At 43.1% G+C, this 27666-nt stretch overlaps 1 protein-coding gene across 2 annotated transcripts in view; it reads right to left on the bottom strand.

Annotated features, from left to right (window-relative positions):
- The window catches only part of PHF21B (PHD finger protein 21B), a 144332-nt gene that overhangs the window by 114698 nt on the left and 1968 nt on the right, over positions 1–27666 (bottom strand). Inside the window, exons 3-4 of one of the 2 annotated variants that reach the window (XM_029963973.1) lie at positions 26942–26957; positions 18988–18994 (exon numbers count right to left, since the gene is read on the bottom strand). The exons of the other annotated variant lie outside the window; for it this stretch is intronic. Of the exons in view, the coding sequence (XP_029819833.1) occupies positions 18988–18994; positions 26942–26957 (23 nt within the window). The remainder of the gene's footprint in view (positions 1–18987; positions 18995–26941; positions 26958–27666) is intronic. 2 annotated transcript variants of the gene reach the window in all.

Genomic DNA, 27666 nt, shown 5'->3' with positions numbered 1-27666 from the left:
TGTAAATCAATGCATGGTAGGATCACAAAAATCTCTATCCTGGGCACATGATCCCCTGTGCCACACCTCTTGTTACCCACAGCAGCACGTCACTGCAGCTCCCGTTTTCTGGAAGTCGCTCTCCAGAAGGAAAAGGGCACCCAGTGAGAGAGTTGGACTCCAACAAGGAGGAAGGAGCGTGTGATCCCAGGGTGTCTGTAACAGAGTATGGGCTCTGCCACAGAAGCACTTGTTGTCATGGGTTGTTTCTCTCTTGCCTTTCACTGGCACTAAATTCATCAATACGAACGGACAAAGTTAAGAGCCCTCAACAGCGGCACTAATTAATTTTTTTTTTCAGTGATGTTAAATCCGAAATCAGATTTTGCAAATTGCTACTTGGATCACTTGTGCTGGTACCAAACAAACTGAATTATTCATAACAATGGCACTAATCAAGTTCTGAAAAGCCTGGTGACCCCCTGCTCTCGCCTGATAACTGGGAAACAGTGCGAGAGAGGGCAGGAGGCTGTGAGATTAAAGCTAAAGAGGTTCAGGTGGAAATTGGAGCCAGTGATGCTTTATGTGGCCACATTGTGCTAGGAAAGCAAGCCAGCAGATCTGCTGTCCTACAAAAGGACAGGGAATTTGCAGAAGTTTCCAGCGCACGACTTCCAGAAAGGAACTGCTGCAGTGCAACACATAAAAACACAGATATATTTTGCTAGTGGTTTGAGGTGTACAGCTGGATTCTCACAGTGTTGAAACACAACTGCACTATTTCCAATTCATTTTGGCACATAATCTTGAGCACAGCAGCAACTAGATCTAAAAATTCTGCAACATTCCCTATCCACGAACAGCAGCAGGTATCTGCTCCAAGAGGCCAGGTCAGGCACTTCCAGGGGTTTTTCCATTTGCAAGCGGACAGACAAACCTGCATTGACTCCAAGCTCCACTCCATGTCCTCACACAGCTGCACATGTAACACACCTGACTGTAACACCTCACATCCATGGCCATCCAGTCTGGGATATCACCCAGAGTGACCTAACACAGGACACTGGCTGTCAAACAACACCACAAAGTACAAGGGAAAGAAAAATGGTTCTTTTAAATACAGGCACTGCTCCACTCCACCTAGAAGGGCACTTTAAATCAGCATTTCCTAACTGTGACAGTAATTGCAATTCAACAGGGCAAGTATTATATAGTGAACACCACTAAGTGTGTTTTATATAAAGATTAGATCTAATAAGACACTTGTCATATATTCCACAACTGCCACATGATTTTTCCAAGCAGATTTATTGAGGGTGACCAGCTATATAAAAGACAGTGTGACCTGTAATGCTGTAGTTAAAGAAACATTACCAGCTTCAAAAAACAGTGAAATTACTTTACCTATTATGGCTACAAATGGTGACTGACTGTTACAACTGAACTACAGCAGCAAAGGGAAATTTTTTAAATTTTTTTAAAGTGAGCTTCGCTGTACATTCGACAGCAGCTTGTGTCTAGATGGGTTCAGAGTTTTGCTTTTGATTAGCTGCCTCAGCCACCAGCTATCTGGGGTTGTTATGCTCGTATCCATTTACTTCCTCTTGGCAAAAGACTCTTAGAAGCATCACTGGGGATGCAGAATAAAGCACTTATAATTTAAAATTACATATTTTAAAATAACTCAGCTGAGGCCTCTATTTTAAGGATGTTCTGTAAGTCAGACTCAAAGACTTACAAATCTGTAGGGATGCTAAAGCTCTGTGCCCATGCTGGGATTACATGCATATATATACATATATGTATACACAGATGTTAATACACATTATCAAGCTACAAAGTCCAACCCAACTTCAGACTCTGACTGTTAAGATGCCATCCTGAGTGCTAGAGGGACTGTCATTTGGCCAAGTAACTAAGAAAAGATGTAGTTGTGAAGTTGGGCTCTGGGCTGACTTGGCTCCTCCAGGCTTTCTGCCAGTTGTCTGCAATGAGTACAGCAGGTCACAACAGGCCCTTCATGCAACGTTCTGATCAGTGCAAGAAGCCAAGGAATGGTTTTTAAAAACACAGTTTTTAATAGCTTGGTAAAAAAGCTGTCCTAATTCCATTTTTAGGCATGTCTCTAATTTTTCTTTTTCATTAATGAAAATTCATGCTCTTGGGCCTCATAGCTTTCAAAGAAACCGTTGCCAGCGTTGATCACTATAAATGTACACTGTCAGCGTGGTACCATTATCACCTTTTCTTAAATTAATATCAGGTAGTTTACTCCATCCCAAGCATATATCCTGAGACAATCAGTTTAATGACCTATGCAGGTGCCCTGCCAAAATCAAGACAGATAGAGCACGACAGCCAGAAGGTTACCTTATGTCTCTTCTAATGCCTCATTTTAAGTTACCTTTAATTCTGCCAATCCAATTTTTCCATATTCGAAGCATCTCGTAACATGATTTATACATCACCTACCCTTTTTTTCCTTCACTTAAGCTTCCTGTTTCAGCTGACCAATAAATATGCCACCTGCTACAACTGCAGTAAAGGAAGTTTCCTGTGGACTGCTGTCCTGACGCTGTAGTTTACATACAAATGTTCAAGGAAACCATGCATTCCCAGTTGGCTTCCCACTCACTATGCCAAGCAGCTCCCTATAAGCCTGTAAGAAGAGTATTCTGTTTGCACTGGGAACATGTAGGAGAGCTCATATACTATTTAAAGAGATACTGTGCAGTTCCTGTTTGCTACAGCTGCACAGCCACATGGGCATAATTATTTCAGTGCAGCCTCTTCTGCTGACTAGGTAGATCCCACAAAGACAGTGCAGCTGTTTGGAATAAGGTCCAGATCCATAAACATATCCATAAGCTTTTGATTGCAAGGGGCTATTAACAGCAAAATGCCTCAGTAGGTCTGCATACAAGTAAGGAGATCTCACCTCTGCTACAAACTCTCAGCGTGACCTTTGTCACATCACTTCGGTCTCACCCTTTATCTCACCTACCTGTGAGCACAGGAGAGGGGGACAAGCCTTATCTACAGCAAGGGCTTGGGGAGTTTGGTATCAATTTGTGCTTATTAATTGCTTGGAGAGCCAAGGAAGAGAGGGAAATGTAAAAGCAAAGTCTTTTTATTAAAGGAAGTGGGAAAGAAAAAAGTGGGACAACTTTGTAACCCTGAAGGAGGGCTCCAGGTTGGGAAGGGTGACTTGTGGGAAGCACCTTCTGCACAGTCCCCCTCCCTGTCCCTTATGCACTCCTCAAATGTATTTATCTCACATTTTGTGTACCTGCCCCCACCTCTGGGATTGTTTTCCCCCTGAACAGAGCTGCTCTTGCTGCAGCTCCCTGCGAGCTCTGGCCTCGCCCTGCAGGGTGCTGAGCTCCCCTGGGAAATCCCCCACAGCCAAGCACCAACCCAGGGCACTCAGAGCTTTGCACAAGGGCAGGATCCCACAGAGAAAAACCAAAACAAACCAAAGAAATCTCTCCTAACAGTTCTTCATGGCATAGGGTAGCTGGTCCTTCCCTGCTTGCCATACAGTTACCCTGATTTTACAGCCCACGGTAACAACAGGAGAACTGTCCAAGGTACAGGTCACACAGAGTGATCCCCAGGACACCACAACACAGGAAAACCCTCCCAATGTTCACTGTTATCACAGCAGTGACTAGGGATAGGTGATCTGCTGAAGGAAACACCCAGAAATACAGCCTTACTGGCAGAGGACACAAACATCTCATCTCTAGAACTGCAAGACAGAGCACACTTTTTATTTTTTTCTATTTGAAATTTGCCTCGTAACTTCAACCAGCTGTAAATACATGTGCATTTCTAAAAGAGCTGACAGCCATGAAGTCATGCAGTATTAGCAACCAATACCCTTCTGACAGAGCTGGCTGTCCAGCAATCTTCAAATGTTTTCCGTGGGCAATCCCAGATGTTTAACCTCTGGCTTTTGCTGCTGTGCTAACAAGTAACTGTGTCACACATTTAAATGATCCCTTTTTCTGTGACCTAGCATGTCTGCCAGCTGATAGAAGCACTTTGTAGAGTCTGTAAACCACTGTTTTGAAACAACAAGCAAAACACGTGCTCAGTGACATGAGGTGTATGCTGAGGAGAGACCTGGAAACATTTGGCTTGTACAAATTCATATTTCTGGCTTATCTGTCCCCAAACAGCTCACAGACAGTGCATAGGTCTGTATTAATACACACCATAATGCACCTTATTCTGGATGACTGATAATGGGATTATTGCTCATGCACCAAAAGCAAGACATCCGAAATTGTATCAGTTTACTCCTAAGGAACGGGATGATTGTCAGAGCCTAATGTGCTTATGACCACGAGGTTGAGCCAGCCAGGTTAGCTCCACACAGTTCCTGGAAATTAGAGAATATGTTTGTGTCACAGGACTCACAGTCAGTGTCTGACAGAGCAACTGGCTATAAAAAGGACACCCCGTCTGAGAAGGGATTCTCCTTGGAGTGGCGCCTGGAACTCCAAGGAATGTTTCAGGGCCTCGTGGCTAACAGGGCAGTGCAGCTGAGGTGGTTTGTAGGCACAGGAACAGCTCCAGAACACCCAATCTCCTCTTTGCTCCCTCAGTCCAACAACAGCAAGTGGCTTTCCAGGTTTCCCTGCCACAGGTAGGCAGGAGGGAATCAGGTGAAGAGGGATTTCCTCCCTTGGGATATTGTCCCACAGAGGGTTCTACTCTCCCTAATCTGACCCCAAGGAGCCTCTTTTGCTACGAATCCTGACACCACCAAGGGCTGACCAGGCAGGAAGGCACATTCCTCCCTCAGGGAGGGCACCTCATCCAAAGTCTTCTGCAGCCAAAGGTGCAGCTCTTGTGCTATTCAGTGGGGTTTGGATCACACTTTAAGGACAGGGCTGACAGGCAGGAGCAGAGATATGGGCTGGGCTGGGACCATTCCCGTGGAGAAAGGGAGGCCAAAAACTGCAGCAGCCACAGTGGAGATTTCATCAGGAAACAATGACAAGGTGAAGACACCACGAGAAGGAAAGCCAGGAACCACTAGAAGGGTAAGGCACCCTCCTATTTCAACACCACACCACCGAAAAACATCTGTCAAACTGTATTGCAGTCTGAAGTAATCAGTGCAACTAATTATCACTAATTGTAATATAGTTTCTGTCTTGCTGCTAATACATTTAGACTTGCTAATCAAATCAAACTATTCCACCTTGCTGTGCTGCTTTCAAATAAACATTTCAGCAAGGATAAAAAATGAAGCTTTGTTCTCATTTTTTTGTTGTTATGGCTGTCTGGAGAGGCCAGTGGCTTTTTTGTATTTGTTTCACACTGTGACAAAAGGAGTAGAAAATGCCATCAGGAAGAGTATTTGGCACTGAATGTTTTTGTTCAGGAGCCAGAGCAGGTGAGCAGCACCTTCACAGGATGTCCACACATCCAGAAACACCTGATTTCAAAGCATTAATTGAAAGACAAGGCAGTGTTGTGGGTGCACTGAGAAACTAGACACGGAAGTCATGGATTCAGTTCCCAGCTCCTCTGCAAACTTCCCAGCACAACCTTGCTAAACACCTCTGAGCCTCAGCTGCCACTCTGCAGAAGTGGGATTATAACATGTCTTTGTTTAAACTGAAAGCTCTTCAGACACAAAATGCTCTCCACTGCATTTCTGTGCCCGGGCTACCACAGTGAGACCCCTAACAGGCTTCTGGAGGCTCTTTTAATAAAAAATAATTAAAATGTGGTTTCCAGAAATGAAATTACATTTGCAAATATATGATTTTCCTTCACACAGAAGCAAAAAATATTGGAACTTCTTCCTTTCAAAATTGCACCGTTCCATACATTTTTAATAAGCGACCATCCTACCGGGGATTTTAAGGTGTGCCAGAGATTTGCACATTCTGGAATGGAGCTTCTGGCAGGTAAAAAGGCAGTTCCAGAGGACTTCATGCTGTTGAACTGAACTGAACTCGACTATTCCACCCAGAATTCCCACACAATGCCGAGGAAAATTTGCCACAGACACACATTTAACACTGATTTAGGGCTGGAGCTTATTCCCCAAAAAACCAATGTAGCTCTTGGAAAACTTTAAGGTCCCTGAAAGATCAGACTCTCAGACCCTTCCATGTCTTTGAGGACTTTCTCCCACCCTAAATCCAACCCCTTCCATGTATGCAGCCAAAAGCTTTCCCGGGAAAAGCAACAGTGGTGTTTTGTCTCGTGTCACAACAGAAAGATGTCCTCAAACCCTGCCATCAGTAAATGTGCAGCCACCTCACTCCTGCTCCAAACCCTCAGCCACATTTCTACCAATGCTAAAGCAGAAAAGACCACAGTCATTGTAACAGTGGGACTGGATTTGAATATTTAGCAGTGCTTTAAAAAGCAATAACCAAATTAATTTGCAGCTACCGTTAGCTGCCAGCTTAGCACAAACATTTGACATTCCTAACAAAGAAGAAAGAAAGCAGCTAAATATTTCATAGTGAAGAGTGCCTCAGATTTTAATTAATTTTTAGTCTTTGAACTTTGCAAACAGCTACTTGTAACAGAGTTTACAAAAGGCCATTTAAAATTGTGATGTTGATCTAGAAATCAATGCGCTTTCACAAAAGGCAACTCATTAGCAGTAAACATTCCTAACTGCCAGGTTTTCCACATACAGGAAGAGAAGCACCTGGAGGCTACTGAAGCAAACAGTAATCAGGGAGATTTAAAATTCTGACAAGACGATAGAAATTAGCTAAATATAATAATTAAAAAAAAAATCTGGCCTGCTTAAGAATATTTCAGTATGCCTAAAAATCACAGCCTGTAGCTGTGTCTCAATCTCCCCTAAACTCCTTTAAAACAGTTGTTTTGGGATGTGAAAGCTCTGAGGGCAGCAGACAGATGTGCCCATGTCTCCCCTGCACTTTGGAGTGCCAGACTCTGCATCCATTGGAAGGGGTGCAGAGTGTCTGCACCTGAAAGGCTTTCTGAATGCTCACATTAGCTGAGTGTACAGCCCAACCCACCAGCTGTATTTACCTGCTGGTTCCAGCTAGGAAGCAGAAAAATCAATTTCTTGTGCTGTCAGGACATGCTTAGAAAGGACCTGAAGCTCAGAGAGGTGCTGGCACACCTCAATTTTTTTTTTTGCCTGTTTCAGAGTTTCACCCCAGAACAACACAAGGAAAGATAAAACTTCACCTGGACCTCCATGTGGACACAAAGCCCTTGCTTCCAGCCCACCAAAATCAAATAAAGTCTATGAAACAAGTCACAACATCAGTACCACACTTCAGCAAATCACATAACTTCCAGACAATGCATGGGTTTTATGCAGATTGTATCTTAACACCACCTAACTATGCACAGCTGTGCAGGATTCAAGAAGTTTAGCAAGGAACCCTTTCAAAAACGTAAATCATGGAAAAAAAAACCTAAAAAAAAAAAACAATCAAACTTTCTCTGGTGGAGAAGCACACACTCCATCAGGAATGAGATTAGCCCAAGATGTGAGAAGGAACTGGAGCTATTCTGGCTCTGAGGAGGAACCAGCACTGTGGATGAGAGTTCACAGATGAGTGAGTACAAAGAAACTGCGTGGGAAGGAACAAGAGCTTGCACAGCACACATCTGTCAGCTCTATCAGATTCCCAGCTCAAACTCCAGCATCAATAGACACCCCATGGATTTTGCATGACTTGCTGAAGGTCTATGCAACTGTAAATTACCATGCTGATTGCACCAATGTATACATAAAAATCTCTATTTCTGGGAGACAGAATACGGATAATACTCCTCATTTGAATTTTCTTTGTGATTATTCATGTAAAAATTGAAGCATCATTTAATATTAGTTACTAACACAGTTATAAATAGTTAACTGCCACAGAACACTGTGTGAAAGAAAGCAACCAAATGGAAAGATTTTCTGTGACAGGTCTGTGGGTTTAATCCATTCTGTGGCACACTGCAAACCTATCAGAGAAACAGCAGCATGTCAGGTGTGTGCTGGTTGTAACAAAGCTGCCACTGCACTACGTGGGACATTGCTGAGCTGTGGGCCATGTGCTGCAAAATAACACAGCCTAGGCCTGCTTTCCCAAGGAACAGTTTGGGATGAATGACAACCCTCATCCTGCACAGGGACAGCCAATCCATAGCCTAGGGGAAACAAACCACTTTTTTTTAGTGAGGTGAGCTTTGGGTGAGCCATCCCTGCAGGAGCATCACACCAGGGCAAGGTGAAGGGTGGCCACAGCCTCACCTGAAACAGCACCCAAGCCCACCAGCCCTTCTATAGCTGGGCCACTGCTGAATTAAAGTGAAGTCTTACCACTGATGTCAGTGACAGTGAAAATCATCGTTCTCATGAAAACAGGGCCCCTTTGGGACTTCTAGAACAAATGAGCCTGTGACACAGTGAGAACGTTTCTCCTGGCTTCACTCAGCCCTGGCCCAGGGCAGGAGTGTACAAAGAGCCCTTCACACCTGACCTAAATTAATCCACCAGGTTTGCAGACCCCTCCTCAAATCTTCTTCCAAGCCCACTGAACAGCAGTGTGGTTGTACCTTCTGGAGGGAAGAGCAGCTTGGTTTTGTGCTTTAAAGAGAGGAGGTCCTCAGTTTATCTGGGATTTCTGGCTGTACATCTTTGAATTTAAGTGTTTAGTTATCTTTGAATTCAGATATTTATGTGACCATGGCAAAATTACAGTTATATCCTTTATATGTATAAATGTATATACACTGAAATTGGACTCCTCAGAATTCTGGCACTCCAACAATATTGAGGGTATTTATTCTGAAATTACACCACGGTATTATTTGAAAGTAGAGCAATTTGCTGCTTCCATTTTAAAGATGGGAAAGGAGGCTCGGGTGCCTCAGGGGACCAGCTGAATTACACAGAGGAAGAAACCACCAAGACAAGGAGCAGATCTTACATCTCCACAGGCCTGAGCCAACAAGCAGCCACTACAATATTCCTTCCAAGTCACATCAATACTGGGCCCTTTCTGCACCTCCTTGTTCCTCCCTTTCTTTGTCAGTGTCACAATTAAATTAAGCTTTTAGGTAGCTACCAAGTGGTCAATTGCTCTGCTGCCCTTCCTCAGAGTTAGTCCATTGCTAGATGGAGGACACAGATAGTAAAGTCAAGAACAGAGTGGTTAGACCTGTATCTGCAGCTTGTTATATCTCTGCCTCAGCTTTGGCTGGTGAATCACTTTGCACCTAAATAATAACACCAAACCAAAGTCCTGCAGGTTCCAGAAAACATTTGCTTCGTTCATGAGGTCCTAAGAGTGGCCTGGAGCTGTGCAGGGGAGGAAAGGGGGGTGCTTGGCCCAGGCAATACAAGGGGCTTCCAACACCTCTTACCCAGACCCCAGGGGGGGAAGCAAAAACCTGTTCCATTTCAAAACTTTACCACCCTGTGCTAATTCCAGTTCCAAATGCAAAATACAGTTTTAGCTGCACAATCTGGTGGCAACAGCAGAGACAGAACAACAGCCAAACTCTCCTCCTGTTAGAGGGAGCAGAGGACGTGGCCAGCGACTCCTGGAGCAGGTGTCCTGGACAAGGCCTGGGGACAGCTAAATGCCACCTCTGCCTGCTGAAATAAAGGGGAAAGGAGAAATGTTGTTCACCAGTGCTGAAAAGGCTTTGTGTTAAGTAGGAAAGAACACCAGGATACTTAGAGCAAGGGCACCTTTTCAGCTCAGAGTCCACCACTCCCTTTGGATGGCAGATGAAGCTCCTAGATAAGACTGGGCTTAAAAAAAACAAATTCTATTTAAAAAACAAAAAGGTTTTAATAAAACCATTTAAAATCCTGTTTTCTAAGGAAGTGATATTTGCAAAGTTACAATACCTTTGTGTGTTACTTTGAACCCTCTGTGCAGTTCCAGCAGAACTGGACAGAAGGGTTGATACCCTGAGGATATTAAGTTATCAGCAAGCTTCACAAAAATGGGAGGTTCACTGTTTGGCCTAACTGAGGGTCAGGAACCACAGACCACCCCTCCACAGGCTCTACACAATTAATATTTGAGAGCACCTTTGTATGCCCCTGTCTCTGCAAAACCTTGAATCAGAGTGTGCCTGTTCCTTAAGCAACAAGATAAAACACAAACCCATCAAACCCCCAGTGTCCACAGTGTTTGTGCTCACAGAACAATGTAATTAAGAAAGTAAAAATGCCATAGGACCCCTAGGCCTAAATAACACCAGCTCTGCATTTGCAGCAAGTTCAGACTCACACCATTTTGGTAGCCTGACTGAACTGAGCCTTGTTCCTAAAGTGTTTTGAAGGTCAACAATGCAGAAAAGCTTCCTGCATTGGCTGTTAAAAAGCAAAACAACACCTATTATAATTCAATTTCCACACATGCATAACTTGGCCTTGGAAACATCTGTTTGCAGAATTAATTCTGACTCCAGGTTCCCAACCAGACAAAATCTCTCTTTGCTTCCCTTTGCTTTGCAGCACCAGTGTTCCACCCTCAGCTGAACGTTTCCAGGTCACTGCTTGACCTTTGGCTTTAGCATTGGGGGTTTTCTTAATCTGAGTCAAACCCTTTCATATGTTTGGGGCTCTCCCAGAATGGATGTAAATACATTTAAACCCATATTGTCTCAGCTGTCAGGGGCAGCAAGACTGATCTGCAGCCCACTGAAGGCAGTGAGAACTGGTCTAACTGGTGTCAAAGTGGAACCAAATCCAGGCTGTACAGCAGGGACCTTTCCAGTGACTTTAAAATGGCTTTGGATCTGGCCCTGCCTCCACTAGTGACAACACAGACTAAATCTGAAGAGGAAAGAAGAACATGTTGAAGGTAATTGGGAAAAAAGTCACTTCTGAACAAGTTCCTTGGGCAGTCTCTACGAGTGCAGTGAAGTTTAATGAGCACCCATCCCACTGTCTGTTGTTCCTTCCCAGCCAGAAAACCCGGGGGCTGCAGGACTGAGGCTGACCCTGGAGACAGGGACTCCACTGAGCAAGGACTGGGCACAGGGAGCAGAGGTGCTGCTGGGATCAGTCCCTTCTGGGACTACACACACACAGGACTGCAGTTACAGACAGGTTCCAACTGCAGAAGCATTTTGTCTGCTTGGGCTGAAGTCAACAGGACAACTCCCACTGACTTCAGCAAGAGAGACCAGGGGCCACTGTGGAGAGTTTCTGCAAATCCAAGGCAAAATGCAGATGTGCTGAGGCAGAAGAGTCACAGCCTGGCACTTCCCAGAGCAGAGCTGCTCTGAGCTGCCCCTTATGCCATAAGGAATACAGCAGCTGCAGAGCCAAGGCAACTACAGGTGTAGAACTGCATTTGAACCCTGACTCCCTGTTCTCCTTACAACTCCTGACTGTAATCCTGTAATGTTAGCTCTGTACATGCACAGCATTTCCCACCCCCCACTGTGGTTAGTGTAGTTTCAGCTCGAAAATTACATTTTGTTGCATCATCTATAGGCTCTTTATACTTGGAAGCATCCTGTCTGCAAAGTGATTCACATGATACTGCACAGATATAAAATTCCAGAATGATCCAACACAATGTTTACTTCTAGCTACTAACCAGTCAAATAAAGCCAGGGGAAAAAAAAATAAAGAAAGAAAAAAAAATAAGAGTCTGATGCAAACCTTCCTTCAGTTCTTTTAGGCTGTGAAAGAAGTGAACTGAGTTCTGTTCAAGTCTCACCTTTACCCCTACTGAGCCACCTTCTCCAAAAGACAAATGTATTGATTTCAGAACATTTTAAACCAGCAGAGAACATGACCCATCCTCAAGATGTCCCTGCGCATTCAGATGTCCCCTTTGCAAAAGCAAGACTACAGGATGGCAAAGAGCAAATCTCAAGCACCCCTGTGAGTGCTGTGGTCAATCTAAAAGCACTTTCCACACTAGAGCCCTCTGCCAGCTTCTGCAGAGTTATTCCTGGCACACATAGGAACCAGACTCTATATTCAGCTCTCTGCCTCAAAAATTCATAAAAGAACAAGTCACAGAGTTAAGCTCAACACACCCTTAAAAAGGCAGCACACCAGTGCCTGGATAGCCAATGATAAAAAAACAAAATAAAAGTCAAAGCAACTGTGCACTATCAGCCTAAAGCACACAGTTTTTCTCTGGGTTTTAGGAGGCAGTGGTGAAGGAATGACTGGAAGTGGCACTCTGTGCTCTGGTCTAGCTGACACAGTGGTGTCTGGTCAAAAGTTGGACTTGATGATCTTGGAGGTCTTTTCCAACTTTAATGACCCTGTGATTCTCTGATTATCAGGCACAGTGTGTCACATGCTGAAACAATTACAGTAGGGGAGACTGACATTTCAACTGGTTCTTCTCCTGTCTAAATTCATATCTGTACTAAGCAATTTTTAACTAAGAATTTGTGTAATTCTTTACATTTTCATTGTTCTTTACAGTTTCAGAAGGCTACAGAAATATGAACCAATTAGTCCACAATCTGGAACTACTCCACTGAAGCACCCTTTGATTAAACTGGTAAAAACCTTCACCACCTTTACCTGTGTGAAAGATAACTTTGGGTCCAGTAAAGTATAGACAATCTTTTCCTTCCTAAATCTGATTTTAAAAAAAATTCCTTTTAAAATACACTCCAACTTTTTCTAACGTGAGGAATGTTAAGATGAAACACCTTTACACCCTGAATCTCCAAAGCCAGCAGACTCTGGCACTTCAGTCCAGATGGTAAAAACACTGTCTTATCACCCTGTGTTCCACACAGAACTTTTTCTGGGAAGTGAGGGGGAAGAAGGGGAAAGTGAGAGGGATAAGTCTGGGCTCTCAGTCTTGAACTGACAGACACACAGGAGATAAAGAATGTTTTTCATCAAAATTATTGAGGGAAGGTGTCATCTTTTCCTGTCACCATCAATACCCTTTTATGTCAGGCTGACCTTTCTGTGTATGTTGCACCAAGGTTACATCACACTCGCTTTCTTTTCCCTTTTCCTTCCCAATTTCTGTGCCACCTAAATTCAGAAAAGGATCCTAAATTCAGAAAAGGATAGGCTGGACTTCACTGCTGTCCCTTACTGGCAGAAAGAAGAATTAAAATACTGCATGTTGCTGCTTTCCTTCCCAGCAGTGTTTAGCACCCTACCCAAGATTATTAATAGCAGTTCCACAGGCTCACTCATTCACTTTCCAGCACGCATCTGTACAAACCATGCCATCTTCTGGTGCTTCCTGGCAGCAAAAAAGAAATACCAGTGGCAGAACTTAAACTGTCACCTCCATCTCCGTGTAGGGAGCCCTCTCTTCACCAGCCTGTATCCGAGTGCAGCCCTACACTCTGCAAAAATGTTTCATGGCTCTTCCAGGTACCAAAATCCCAATGAAAAATGAAATGCCAGAAACAGTCTGATTTACTGTGAAAATACCAACTCTGTCCCACAAACCAAGCAATCTGTGCTTTGAAAAAAACCTCTGCGTTCAAAGTATTATAAAATCCATTCCTATGACTGATGCTGTAAGAACTGGAACAGAAAATAATTTTGGAATCAGTTTCTTAATACGAAAGAATCATCTATCAGGAAGTTTATGACAGCTGGAACTGCCTCCCCACATGATATAAATAGAGACTGGCTAACATGTTGAGCCACCATTTCATCCCTTAACATTTTTTTCTGCATCCTGCAGAAATAGTTGCAAACACTGTAGCTCACAAACAAGTGGCTGCTCTGTGTTTCCTTCCCCTGCAGCCACCCAAGGCTCCTCAACGCCTTTGTGTGTCACAGCTTCCCCTGGATATTAAAAGACTGGTTGTTTCCTTCCACTTCCTCAACTGGAAAGTTGTTCCAGAACCTCATTCTTCTTGTCCCTTTGAGGCCAACACGAGACCCAGCCCTCATTCCTATTGTAGTTGCAGTAAGAGGACCCTGCACAATGTACACACCTTGTACCTCAGGAGTATTAAAGAAATGTTTGTTACACCCCAAGCACCTCCCTACAACTGACCCCTCAGCATGGACAGGGCTATGGAGCCACAGGAACCATAAAATGGTTTGGGTAAGAAGGGATGTTAAAGCCCATCTCATTCCACCCCCTGCCATGGGCAGGGACACCTCCCACTATCCCAGGTTGCTCCAAGCCCCATCCAACCTGGCCTTGGGCACTTCCAGGGATGGGGAAGCCACAGCTTCTCTGGGCAACCTGTGCCAGGGCCTCCCCACCCTCACAGGGAAGAATTGCTTCCTAATATTAAACCTAAGACTTCTCTCCATCAGTTTGAAGCCACTCCCCCTTGTCCTGTCACTCCAGCCCCTTGGAAATACTGTCTCTCCATTTTTCTTGCTGTTCCCTTCAGGTCCTGGCAATCAGGTTCACTTGTCCAGGTTGAACAATCCCACCTCTCCCAGCCTTTGCTCCCAGCAGAGCTGCTCCATCCCTCTGATCCTCTTGGTGCCTCCTCTGGACTGGCTCCAGCATCTCCCTGTCCCTCCTGTGCTGTTCCCCAGGGCTGGAGCAGCTCTGCAGGGGGGTCTCACCTGAGGGGCAGAATCCCCTCCCTGCCCTGCTGCCCACAGCACAGCCCTGGTACCATCAGGTCACAGCCCAGCCCAGCCTGGCCAGAGGAAGCACCACTGGCATTTGGATGCCCCATGGGCTGCTTACACAGCTCCTCGTGGCACTGAAGGTCTGCAGTGGTAAAGCTCTGGATGAAAGAATGCTACTGGCTTTCTAGAAGGAATGTTGGGGGACTACTCATTCGTTCCCTTGTTTTGCAACAGCCAGTATTATTTAACACTAAAGACTGGCACTACTGTGCTTTCTTCCAATTATGTTTGTTTGCTTGTCTACAGCGAGCAAAACATTCAGAGTAAAGTAAGTCAAGTAAGTTTCAGCTGTGTTTGTGAATCACATTGATTTTTCTGGGTCTCCCGTGCTGGATAATGCTACAAACATTAGGAATCTGAGAAGAGAGGCAATAATTCCTACTGAAAAAGTGAACTGGTGGCATTTTCTTAAGAAAGACAAGGAGTTACAAAGTGTCCCTCTAATGTTCTATCTAAGCAAGGTAACAAAATCAATGGACATGAACTTCTCTTAACACAGATAAATTGAGTACAGACTGCAACCCAAACTACTGCTGTGCCATGGAAGAGACTTTCACCTTGAGGGACACAGTTCCCAGCCACAGGTCTTACATCTGGAACAAAAAAAAAAACAAACAAAAACCAAAGCTTGAAGTAGGATTCCAGAATTCCATTAGACCCGAAATGGCCCAGATCTTAGGGGCTGTAAAACACTTCTAGCCCTCAAAATAGTGTGGGGAAAGATAATAGAGGCTGGCCCTTCGTTGCCATCATGCAGAACACATTTCTGGAGCACACATGACATGTTCCATGCAGTGCAGACATTCAAACCCTGGGATGAGAGCAGAGTTTGCCTGAATGCTCAGGATGGCCTCCACTACTCTGAGCCAGGACAGTGTAACTCTAAATAGGGGCTTATTCAAACATTATAACATGGACAACTGGATAGAGAAAGGCTAGTAATGACATTCCAGTAGAGCAAAATGAATCACACCTGCAGTTATAGCTGGTAATTAGAAAAAAGATGGAGTCCATTATCCTTGAGAAATAAAGATGCACAGCATTTTGACAGTGGAGTCACATTACTGATTTGAGTCCCATTAAAACACAGCTCCCTGCACGTTTCCTGGGTGCACACTCAGCAAAAGCTGGTCCCATGAAAGACTGGATCAACTTCATGCAAATAAGGAAAAACTGGAAGGTGTGCACAGGAGTATCAACCCTCATCTTAACTCCCCTTCTAGCATCACTCTTCCTGCCTATCATCATTAGCTAATTAATCTTAAAGTGTGCGCTTCTATTTCTTCTGGGAAATAAGGAAATGTGGGAAGAGGAAGAAGCTCAGACCTGTGCCAGCTATGGGTGTGCACTCAGTCACAACCTGCCTGCCAGCAGCTCCTCCTCAGAAGTTCCTCAGCCTCCACTCCGTTGGAAAGAAAATCATCTTCCCATTTCAAACTTCTACCTCTCCCTCTTGATTTCCCATCACAGTACTGGGACCTTCCTGCTGTGTTCACAGGGAACCCATAAGTTTCAACTTAACCCCTTTGTTCTAGATATCATCTCTAATTCCTTTTCTTGTGCTCTTCGAGTGTTTTGATCTCTGTACACTCTGTAAACCAGGTGGAGGGGAATTTTCCTCCTTGAAATATGAAGGTTGCTTATGCCAACACCCTTGAGTTTGGCAGAATCTGGCCCTTAAAACACAAATCCCTGTGTCTACTTCTTCTTCTAAGCCACTTCCACTAAAAAAAATTCGGGATGCTCTTAGGCAGCAGAGAGTTCTCTCAGAACGAGATTGGATAGGCTTGTAAAGCAGCCAAATCATTTTTATTTCAGGCTGTCATTGCACATCCAGCATAGCAAACCAAATTCCCACAGAAGTCCAGTATCCATTAATGCCAAGTTTAAGCCTTCCTAAGCTAAAAAGTGTAATGACTCGGGAGGAATTGCACCTACCTAATGGATCCTCAACCTGGAAAGGCAAAATTCCTTCAGTGGACAATAACAGCCCACAGGAGCACTGAGTTCAGGTGGGTCAAGAAACTGCATTTCAACGAACCTCAGGTCACATACCTGTCTAGTTTGGTGAGAACTGAGCACTTGGAAAACTTCAGGTGTTTACACAGTAGGTTGGAACAGCCCAGGACCTTTTTCAAAAAACAGTGAATTGTTGTGTAAATATGTAGCAATTTTCACCTAGTTGTTATTCAGACTTTGTTCTGGATTAATAGTCTAAAGCTACCTTTTTAAAGAAATAACTGCAAGAGACACCAAAACCTGAAGGATTAGCCACAGCCTTAAGAGAAAAACCATCAGCAAAACAGTGGCTGATGCTAACTCCAGTCGAAACTATCAGAAATTGTAATTATGGCCAGAGCTTTTGCTCGCCCCTGTGCCCAGCTAACACTGGTAGAACTAATAGGGGCCATACAGGAGAAAGATCCCCGGGAAATACATTAGTGGGATTTCAGTCCAGCTTTCTGGGCATTGGATCATCTCACAAATCCATCATTTGACAGCACTCAGTTTAATAGGTGGCAATTTCAAAGAGCAACCAGGGACTGAGCTGCAAAAAACCCCCAGAAACTCAAGAAAATCATAGACTGGCTTGGGTTGGAAGGAACCTTAAAGATCATCTCACTCATAACTATATGTTATTTTTCTATAACATAGGGGAGCAAATTCATACCAGTGGATGAATGGCCCACCTCAGGCAGCCCAAGCCAGGAAAATCCCAGCTTGCTTGCTCTGTATTTGTAACAGAGCTGGCAAAGACACTCAAAGACGAGTTCCAGGGAAAGTTTCTTCTGCCACTGTGAATGGCAAAACATGAGCTACTACTGCCTTCACTGTTTGCATTCCCTCATGGTCTGGGAGTCCTGGAACAGAATCTCATTAAGCCAAACCCTAAATACACACAGGACAAAGATCCAAGGAGCTTAAAGTTCAGCACCTTTAGGAGACTGACTTTAATTAAGAAAATGCAAGAGGAAAAAAAATAAAATAACTAACTATAGTCAAAACTTTTTAACCAAGAGGCCTGAATTGCAGAGCTTAAATCCAGATTTAGCCTCATAAATAAAAATGATCTATCTAAAGGTGCCAGAAATAGGAGTTCATGCTGAAGGCTTCATAAGCTCTCAGACTTAAAAACTCACAAATGCAAACAAAATCAGACTCACGGTCCAGGATCCAGACTGAGCTCAGACTCTATTCTTAAAACAGGTCTCTGACCTGTCCTCCACCTACCTCAGGCATAAATTAGAGCTCATTGCTGGCCTAGATTTCAACCCAAGTTCCACCAGTTTTATGAATTGACACCCAAGTCTCACCATCAGTGCCCAGGAGCTGCTGGTGACTCCCCTCTGTACTCACCCGTGCCAGGCTCTGTGTGTGTCTGTTTGCACATACACATGGGGGGGGAGAAGGGATGAATCTCCACTGCCAAAAAAAATCATCTGAATGCTGCACTCCCACACTGGGTTTGGCATACAAAAATCACAGGCTTTTCACAATCTTCAGTTATATTATTCATGCAGAATGCACTCAGCTTTCTATTGTTCCTGCTCTCGTTGTTTATAAATGAGTCTTTGCTTCATCTGGGGATGAAAGTTCCTTTAAGTTTCCTCTAGTAAAAGTACTTCTGTAATGAAGTGCAGTGCTAGCACCCAGAGGGTTAAAGAAGTTTCTGGAAATGTTTGTGCTTCTGGGAAAAAAAACAACCAGTATTTGCTTTCTTTATTGAAGGCAAAATGAACAGCTGGAGCTCACTGATATGTTTTGGCCAATCTGATACACAGGTTCCTAATTCCTTCCTAACTGTTTCAGAAAAGAATGAAGTTCTTCATTTTGTTCTCTGTTACCTCAACATTTGTGAAGGGAATTTCTGAACATGTTAAGACTCTTGCTTTTACACCTCACTTAAATATTCCCACCACTAGCACATTAAAAAAAAAAATTACCCTGAGACTTGGTCTTCAAACACTGTGCCTGGTGTAAATACTATTTCTCAAGACAGGACATGAATTGTTCCAGTAACTGCTGGTCCCTTTTGTTATGGCCAATACAGAAAAGCATATAGCCCTTTGTGCAGCAATATTGCAGATTCCAGGATGCAGCCTGTTCGACAGGCCGGGCTGTCATCATTAATCCTGGGCACTGGGCAAGATCCTGCTGCACTCCCCCAGCTCAGAGTTTTTTCAATCCAATTTAAGTTAATAAACAGTGAACTGAATGACAAAAGAAGGCAGTAAGTTAATCACACAGCACCTGGATGGCTTTTGGCTCCAGAGGACATCCTGCTGTTTCAGGTCCAGTATCCCCGTGTTGTAAAGGCTGCATCCTTTACCCCTCTGTGCTACACTGACTGATTTTAAAGTTCAAAGGACTCCTCTACGCTGCCTCTAAGGCTGAGGTACTGCACATCCAAAGGGGACAACGGGCAGGCTGTCACCTGACATACTGAAACCAGAAAACTGGAGTCAAATTCATCCAGTCAGCTGTATTTTGGAGTGAAAGGAAATTTCTTTTTTGAACTAAGGACTCAAGAAATGTAATAGTTTGGCAGTTAATGGAAATGCATTACATTTCACTAATGTTAAGCAAAGAAACAATTCAATCTCTTTCAAAAACCACCTCCTGTCTACTTGCAAATATCAGTGGACTTTATTAAACGAATGGGGTTTGTCTTTTTAATATCAACCCCTAATATATCAGCTCTTAACAGAAGTTTAATGAAGCCATCCCCAAGAGCAGTGTCTCTAAGCCAACAATCTCCATCCTCTCTGGGTTTTCCTGGCACTCTGGACTGCCTTCATCCTCCCTCTCCCCTTCTCACCTGCTTCTCTCCCCCTGGTCAGGTTCTGTGCAAACGCTGGGTAACTCCAGTGAACTCCAGGGAAATATATTTCTGGATTTACACCTGCCTAGCCAGCAGAAAATGTAAATTGAACTGAATAGTATTTAATTAAAGGCATTTCCCCCCTTTAATTTATGAGAAAAAAATAACAAAGTCTAGATTGTATTGCTCATATGCATCTTCAAAGGCATCACATTCCTCCACAGACCCTGTTGAGAAAAGCTGCTCACATACTTTTTCACTCAAAACACACAAGCAGAACTTGGTCTGCAATTAATAATGGAGAGAACAAAAAGTATTTCTTTCAACAAAGATAAACCCTGTAGGTCATCTGAAGGAGGGAGTGTAGTGCAGTATTTCAACTGGCTTTAAAACAACAGTTATTTTTTTACATATTTGCAGTTTAAGCGCCAGGTTTTGTCTAAGAAGACAGAAAAAAAGATGGCAAATGCTTCTGTCACTGCTGCATCCCAATTAGTTTTGGAGTGGTGAAAGATGACATATTAAAACAACCCCATGTAACGTGGAGAGTAAATAACTTCCAAATCTGGGAACTCAGTGTGTGCAACGAGTGCCAGACATCCAGGGAAAAAAGTGCACTGGGAAAAAAAAAAACAAACCTCGGGTTGTTTTCCATTTAAATCCATGCCTATTCAAAACAGTCATATCTGAATTTCTAAGAGCAAGCAAAATCACTATGCATTTACCATACTAAATGCCTTTTTCATCAACCAACAAAACAGAGCAGATACAAATGAACCAATCAGGGGTTTCGAGTGAGCTATCAGTGTTAGAAAAGCTACTCTGCACATTCCAGTTGAGTCACCACAGAGAAATAGGAGAGGGAAAAAAAAAAAAAAGAGGAAGGAAAAAAAAGGGGGGGGGAAATAAATTACTGTGTGCAACTCCATCTGCAAACTGCTTCTCCCGCACTGGTATGTAATAAAATGTGTTGCTAAGATACAAGCTGCTAAAGAAGTTCATTAAAGGACACTTTAAACAAAGCTGCCAGACTCTTTTCCCTTTAAAGACTGCTTATTTGGTTCTGTCCCTTGTGTTTATAATTAGATCCTCTATATGAGAGATTGTGCTCCATTCAAGCCCACTCAGCAAAGAATGTTAATAAAATAACGTAAATAAGGCACTGGCTTAGGTTGTGTATATTTATGGGCTACGGAGCTGTTGACACAAATACATCTGGATTACAACTTGTATTTTTAAATGCAAAATAAATGCTTTTCCACGGAGTTTCTCCCCAAGCTGGAGAGCAGAAACGTCGGCTTCTGCATCCAGCACTCTGACCTAACTTTTAGAAAATACTTTCAGGCACAGAAAACCGGCTTCTTGCCTAAAGTTTGGAGTTTCTGAGGTGCCTCTCATTTAGGCTTCTATACGTGAGCCTTTGTTATCTACACTGAAATAAAGGACAACATTGTTTACGTCTTTCTCCTGGCAATCCTTCTCTTTTTCCATCTGTATACAAGTTCCTCGACGTGTGTTAACGATTTGCAGAATTTCCTTGATCTTAGTTATATTCACAAGTACGTCTATTTTGTCACATTTTACTGCCAGGGAAGATATGTTATCAAATAGGTCTTTCTCTGACCTCATGTAAAATACTTTTAGCCTCCGTAGGAACACTTGCATGGTAGGTGTATTTTAGCTTTTGTTTTGGCTGAAGGGAAAAGAATGGGCAAGGCTTACTTTGCTTTACTCACCGTGAGGAAATGATATCTAAAGAAATAATTCCAGCATTTATCTCTTTGGGGCTTAATAACAAACAAGCTGCATAAATCACAGATGAGAGTTAGTATCAGCGATTATATAGGAAATGTTACTTGTCACTTTGTAACCTGCATCTCATAACAAATTCTGTATCACAGTCCCAGTATGTATATATTTTTAATTACATTTTCAGGCTCATTTACATGCGCATATTGGCTTTCTGCCTGAATGATATCAAAGAGAAAGACCTTATGCTCACACCCAACCACACACACACACACACACACACACACACAAGCACATTTATACACAGAGACACTCCAGTCTGAACATTTCTGAGAATGGAAGCTTCTCTTGTCTCTCTCGTTCTCCGAGCAGCTTTGATTCACCAATAAATCTTTAGGCAATCTCAGCTGATCCAAAGCGCTTTAGGAAAACACAGCCTTACAGAAAACGCAGGTTAATCTCTGCTGCACGTCAAAAGTACCAATGATTCTCACTTGACTCACTTAATCAAAATGTAATATACAATTTCACTGTCTGTAACCCTGCAAGATCGGCCGTCGACAGCCGAGTTTGCGCAGAGAGGCAGTTCCACTGCTCCTCCCTGGATCGGGGTGAGCTCCATGACAGCACCAACAGGATCAACTCAAATCAACGTGGAAACGAGAATAACTTATACACTACACAGATTTAGCTTCTGTTTCAACACCAATTGTGTGCTCCTCTCCATTAAACACCAGCAATCAGGCCAACCTTCCCTCCCGTGAACACACAGTTCTGGCCACAGCCTTAACACCCACCCAGGCTCTTAAAACTGAATTACAACTCTGAAAATGAGATTGCCTCTCAAAAGCCTAAATTAACACCACCCATCACATCTACCGAGCTCTCAAGCACTTATTGTTCTGATTTTACTGCAGCCACACTTAGAGTCAGTTCTCTGGTTTACTTTCCTTCCCTCCAAGGGCTGGTCTGTAGTTTAAACTACATATATTTAACTTCTCCACGGGTTAAAAAAAGAAAATTCATCCTCAGTTTCCCACTGTCTCTGTCTATTAAGCAGAAGGTCTGGCTGTACATGTGCAAAAAGGCCTGTGGTACATATTAGATTTCAGCAGAGGCTCTCTATTGGCAGTTGCAGGTTGGAGGAGAACTAAAGCCGCATCAGCAATTTCCTATGACACTCTGGAAATTGCTACTACATAACAATAAGCAGCTGATTCAAAAAAGAGAGGGGTGGGGGGAGAAAGCGGGTTTAAGGAGGTACATTTTGGCTCAAGGAGAACAATTCCCAATTAAAAAAGTAGCACCACCTTAAGTTAAAAAAAAAGTAATATATACATATATATATATATAAAAGTACACGTATATCCACACATAAGGGAAGTGTGTGATGAGGATTGGACAGACCAGATATGAGTCTGTTATGTTGCAATAACTGTCTGCTTTAATGGCAGAATGACAAATTTGCATTTCAATTAGTCCAATTCTTTTTTTTTTTTTCTGTTCTTCTTTGTTCTTATCTTAAACTTGCAGCCCATTTCCACAGTTCCCTTACCTCCAGCTCCTCTGTGTGTCCCAGCTGCCCTCCTGGACACCCTGGCCACACAGACACCGTTTACCAGGGCCTGGTCTCACTGATTTGCAAACTTCTCCCCTTTAACTCCCTCGACTGGAAATTGTGTTGGTGCTTCAGATTTTGTTTGGGGAGCGGAGGGGAGAGGGAGGTATCACTTTATAATCAAGTACAGAAATACTGCATATTTAATCTTCGATCACACAGAGAAAGGCAAAGAGGGAAAAGTTAAAAGTAACTCTGTCTGAACGTGTCTTTGTACGCCTTCACGCTTTCAACTCGAAAATCAAATCTGGAATGAGATGAAAAGGGATTTTCTCTACTTGAACATACCAGAATTGTTGAGACTGATGCAGTATCCCACTGGAAATGTGGTTTAAAACCACCATTCAGAGCCCCTTCTTTAGCATCATGCCATGGAAAGGACACATTCCTGTTTTCTTCCACAAATACAGTGGGCCTGTGGACCAGCTCCTGAAGCAAAGTGAACTGGTTTGCACATCTGCCAAGACACACTGCTCTGGATGAGCTGCACACATGGCATCCACCAGTGGAGAGTGTGTCCCCTCAGTCCAGAGCTCCTGACAAAGCCTCCTGCAGAAACACCACTTCCAAGTGTCCAAGCATCTACCAAAAAAATAAACCAAATTCTGACACCAAGACGTGCAGTTCCTACACAGAACTGAAGGTGCCTTGAAAGGATCTCCCCACCAAAGTATCTGAGCAAATACCTGTTTGCTGCAAGTGCAAATTAGGTATTTTACAACGTGTAACAGGTAGCAAGTGTCTTTAGTGTGAAAGCAGAAGTGAAATAAAAAGGTATTGTTGGCATAATTCCTTTTTCTGAATAGACAAAGGCGTTGTAAGGAAAAAATTGCTAAATCACAGGGATAATCATCATAGCCAGCTCCTCTAATGAGGCATCATGGGATTACTGGAGTTATTATAAGAGTCATCTTATTGAAGAAATTCAAAGTTAATTGAAATCAATTGTACTGTTCTGACAGCAGGTGTTTTAAGTGGCTAAAATATCAAAGTGAACCCTTTAAAATGGTTAGAATGAACGTAACATTCACTTTTCAACTTAGCCCTGCCAAGTGATTCACTGCACAAGTACAGAAAAGTGTACAGTCAAAGAAAAATGCTGGAATGAAATCCCATTTCCCGTGCCAGTCCAGCAGCTCCCAAACAAAAGGGGGTTCTAACTCACTCCAGTACACATTTTCACTATGGATGTGCAATTTCCATGAATCTTATAAGGGCAACCCAACGGAAGGCAGAAAGCCACACTTCCATTGTGTTCCACCTCCATGAAAATGTCCTTTATTACCCTTTCTCCTCAGTGGGAACAGGGATCTCAGTAGGGTGTTACTGAAAGCACAAACAGAAGGCTGGGATTGCCATGACTCAAACTATATTCCTGATATTCCTGAGTTTCTCCTCTAAGGAGCCAAAGGTAAATTCCTCCCTAGTTTTGTCACTTTTTCTACAGATGGCAAAGCAACCAATAAACTGGCAGCTGATTTTGCAATTAAAAAAAAGAAGGAAAAAAGAAAGAAGAAAAAAAAGGAACTGGAGCTTTCTGAGTCACAATCCAGAACTAATCTTTACTCTGACCCAGTGAGTTCATTTCATTCCACAGTTGTTCAGAATTCCCAGACAAGTCAGTGGGACCTCAGTGTGCAAAGTCAAGCTTATATTTAATACCTGTTGTCTTTGTGTTTAAAGACTCAATGCAGTGACTGAAAAGTTTAATACTCCACCTGGGAGCCCATCTCCCTGTCTCCCTGGACTTCCAGAGCCACCCCTGGGTGGAATTCTTGCCAGAGCACTGGGAAGCACTGTGCACACCTTGGTCAGGGTTTGACCTCGGGTTCAACTGCAGCTGGAAATGCCTTTCAGATTTGGCCCCGGTTTTCACTGAGGCTTTGCAACCCTTCTTTTACCTTTCCCGTTTGGAAGGTTCCCAGCCATATGAGATCCTGAGCTTTGGCAAATGTCAACAATTTACCCTTTAACACGGGTAAACAATGCTGCCATTTCCAGGCACAGCACAGCAGGAATTTCAACAACCCAAAGCCCCCACGCCCTCCTCCTCCCCAAAACAAAGAGCTCGCGTCGGTGTGACCAGGCATCTCCAGCTAAACCTTTTCCAACAACTCGCACAAGAACTGTACTTCAATTTTGAGAAGTCTAACGCTTTCCACAAGCAGGCTTTGCTGGTGATCACCACAGGCAAAATACAGTCAGCGATTTAATTTCAGATATACCACCCCCCCCAAAACAACAAAAAAAAAATCAAACCAGCAATAACACAGGCTGGGAGAATCTGCCTGAAACTAATGTTGATTTTCTGCACAGATAGTAAATTATGGTAAAGAAATGAGGCAGTGCACAAGTGAATGGCATATACATAATGTCTTTCAGGAAGACATATTTTTATTACCACGCTCCAGGACAGGCTGGCTGAATTCAGAGTTCATCACGGGCGAAAATAGAGTGGCCCACACGTGCTCATCGCTTATTTTTAAGACCTGGCTTGCCACCTAACACTTATGTCAGTAAAAAGGAACTTACAACTGGAGGTTAAAGGTTTGTTTATTTGTTTATCCTGATCTATTAATTAATAAGATGCAACTTTCTAAAATTAAAATACCCTTAATGACTCTTTAAGGACATAAAGAAAGCGAGATACACATGCAGCAGAGCACCTCTGGTGTGCTTTTAAGGCCAGAGCTGGCTCTGGCTCTTATGATAGCTCTTTTATTTACATATAAATGCTTGTTGCTTGACAATTTAGATAAAAATGTTACTGCTGCTCTGCATGTGCTGTAGATTGAAGGTGTAAAACCACTGGACCAACTAATGGAGTCTTCACACATCATATCTTGTTAAAGAAGAGGTAACCCACTCTCAAATGTGATTACAATTAATCAAAACTACAGCATCCAAAGGATATACCTCTGACAGAAGTCTAACTTTTGCCTTTCTGAGTTGGATGCCAGATTTAGTACTGACTGAAGCTGTGCCCTTCCAATAATGAAAATGATGGCTCTACAGTACTTAGTTGAAAACACTGAGAAAATACTACAACTATGCTTAATTGCATATGTCTCTAAGCCACCAACACAAAAGAAACATCCATGACTAGCCAGGGATTCTTAAGTAGGTTGTCACTTTAAATCCAACTGTGCATAAATCTACTTCATACATTTACCTCAAAAGTTGGGTTTGTCATTCAGTTCTTTCTCGTGTTTATTTGTAACTTTCAAGAAAAGGAAATATTGCCACAAATGCCAATGGCTACAATGGAAAAGTGATGAATAGGGGCACTGAGAGATAACACTCACTCCTGCTATATTTCTAACAGATGTGGATGATGTGGATCCATTCATTTTACTATCTGTTTCATCATCCACATGTGCAGTTTAATTGAAATGCAATTTTAGGGTCTTCTGTATTCAGTGCATGCACAATCAAAGGTATACATTATTGAATTATGAATTAGTTGTGCCTAAACAAATCTTCGGGGGGGGCAGAGGGGGGAGGAATGTAAATACATATGTAAAAATAACCTCCCTCCTTACCCTGCCTGCTTAAGTTTACCCTGGTGTTTTCAGATGGCCAGGAAATCACCAGCAGCCCAGCTATTGTCTCAGGAGCCTCCAGTGCACCTTCCCCACACCCTCAAGGACCCAGAGTTCATTTGTGAGCCATTACCTAAGGAGCAACTGCTAATTATAGCAAGTCTGCAAAGTCACACCACGGGTTTGCGACTCGGTCACAGGCTGAGACCTCCAAACTCAACTCACTTGTGACCTGAGACAGATTCCAGTGTAGAGCTCTGGAGGTGGCAGCCTGGAGCACGAGGACACCACACCACCAGCCAGCCAGCCTCTTATTTATGAGCTCTTGTTGCACAGGGTGTTGAAATCAGTAAAAGAAATCTGGGGTTTTGCCTAAAAATAGCAGGTTTCCTGCTAGGCCAAATTTGCTGTTTACAGACTTTAAGTATTTTATGTTTAATTACTTCACAGTCTATAGATTTATTTAGAAGATTATGAGGAGGGCAAGTCATAAATACACAACATTGTTTACTAGTTAGTTTGGATTATACTATATATAATATGCTGCACAAGCTTAGCAAGAGCCTTTTTCCCTGAGCTGAATCAGAACATTCAAACTGTATTTTCAAATGTGTCTCTCTGCCTTATCTAAATTCCAACATGACACATAATAAATAGCTTCTCATTTACTATGATCATAAAAATTTAAACAGCCTTGAAATAGTTGCTACAATACAGGGGGAAATGATCAAATGTATGTTCTAAATACCCACTTAGAACAGTAAAACTATTTCCATACTGAAGAAAGAACACATAAAGATGCATTGTTGCAGTAAAGGCTGTTACCTTGTTTAAAAAAAAAAACCAACCTTCTACTCAGTATAGTAGTATTAGAGTCAACAACTTGCTGTTTTACACTGCAAAAAAGGGACTAACAGCCCTTAGCTATCATGTAGTGTCAGATTTGCTTTAAAAAAGAAAGTATCTGATTTGATTCTATACAGTGATTAAACATCTTTGTGCTCTGCTGAGTAGGGTATTCTCTCCCCTCCCCCCTCCAAAAATGGCATCAAAGCAATCAAAATGGTAATGTTGAGCATGAATGGGGCCCCATCCCCCACCGGCAAACTCCGCAGACTTTTCTCCATGTTAGGAGGAACCAACACCCCTTCCTCACAAAATGGAAGCTTCCACTACCAAACTGAGAGTGCTGACAAATTCTGATTACAATAAACTGGGAGGAAAAAGGGTGGCGTGCAGCCACCATCGCCCGCGGGCACGGCTCGCACGGGCACGGAGCACTTTTGCAACTTCCACCGCAACTCCGGCAAAACAAAACACAACACACACACCGAAAAAAAAATAAAAAAAAGGAAAAAAAATTAAAGGG

This window comes from Manacus vitellinus, unplaced genomic scaffold (assembly GCF_001715985.3).
Source record: "Manacus vitellinus isolate BGI_N305 unplaced genomic scaffold, ASM171598v3 scaffold_66_pilon, whole genome shotgun sequence".
NCBI lineage: Eukaryota > Metazoa > Chordata > Aves > Passeriformes > Pipridae > Manacus > Manacus vitellinus.
The sequence above is the reverse complement of the archived record's forward strand: the minus strand, read 5'-3'. Positions and strand labels throughout refer to the sequence as shown.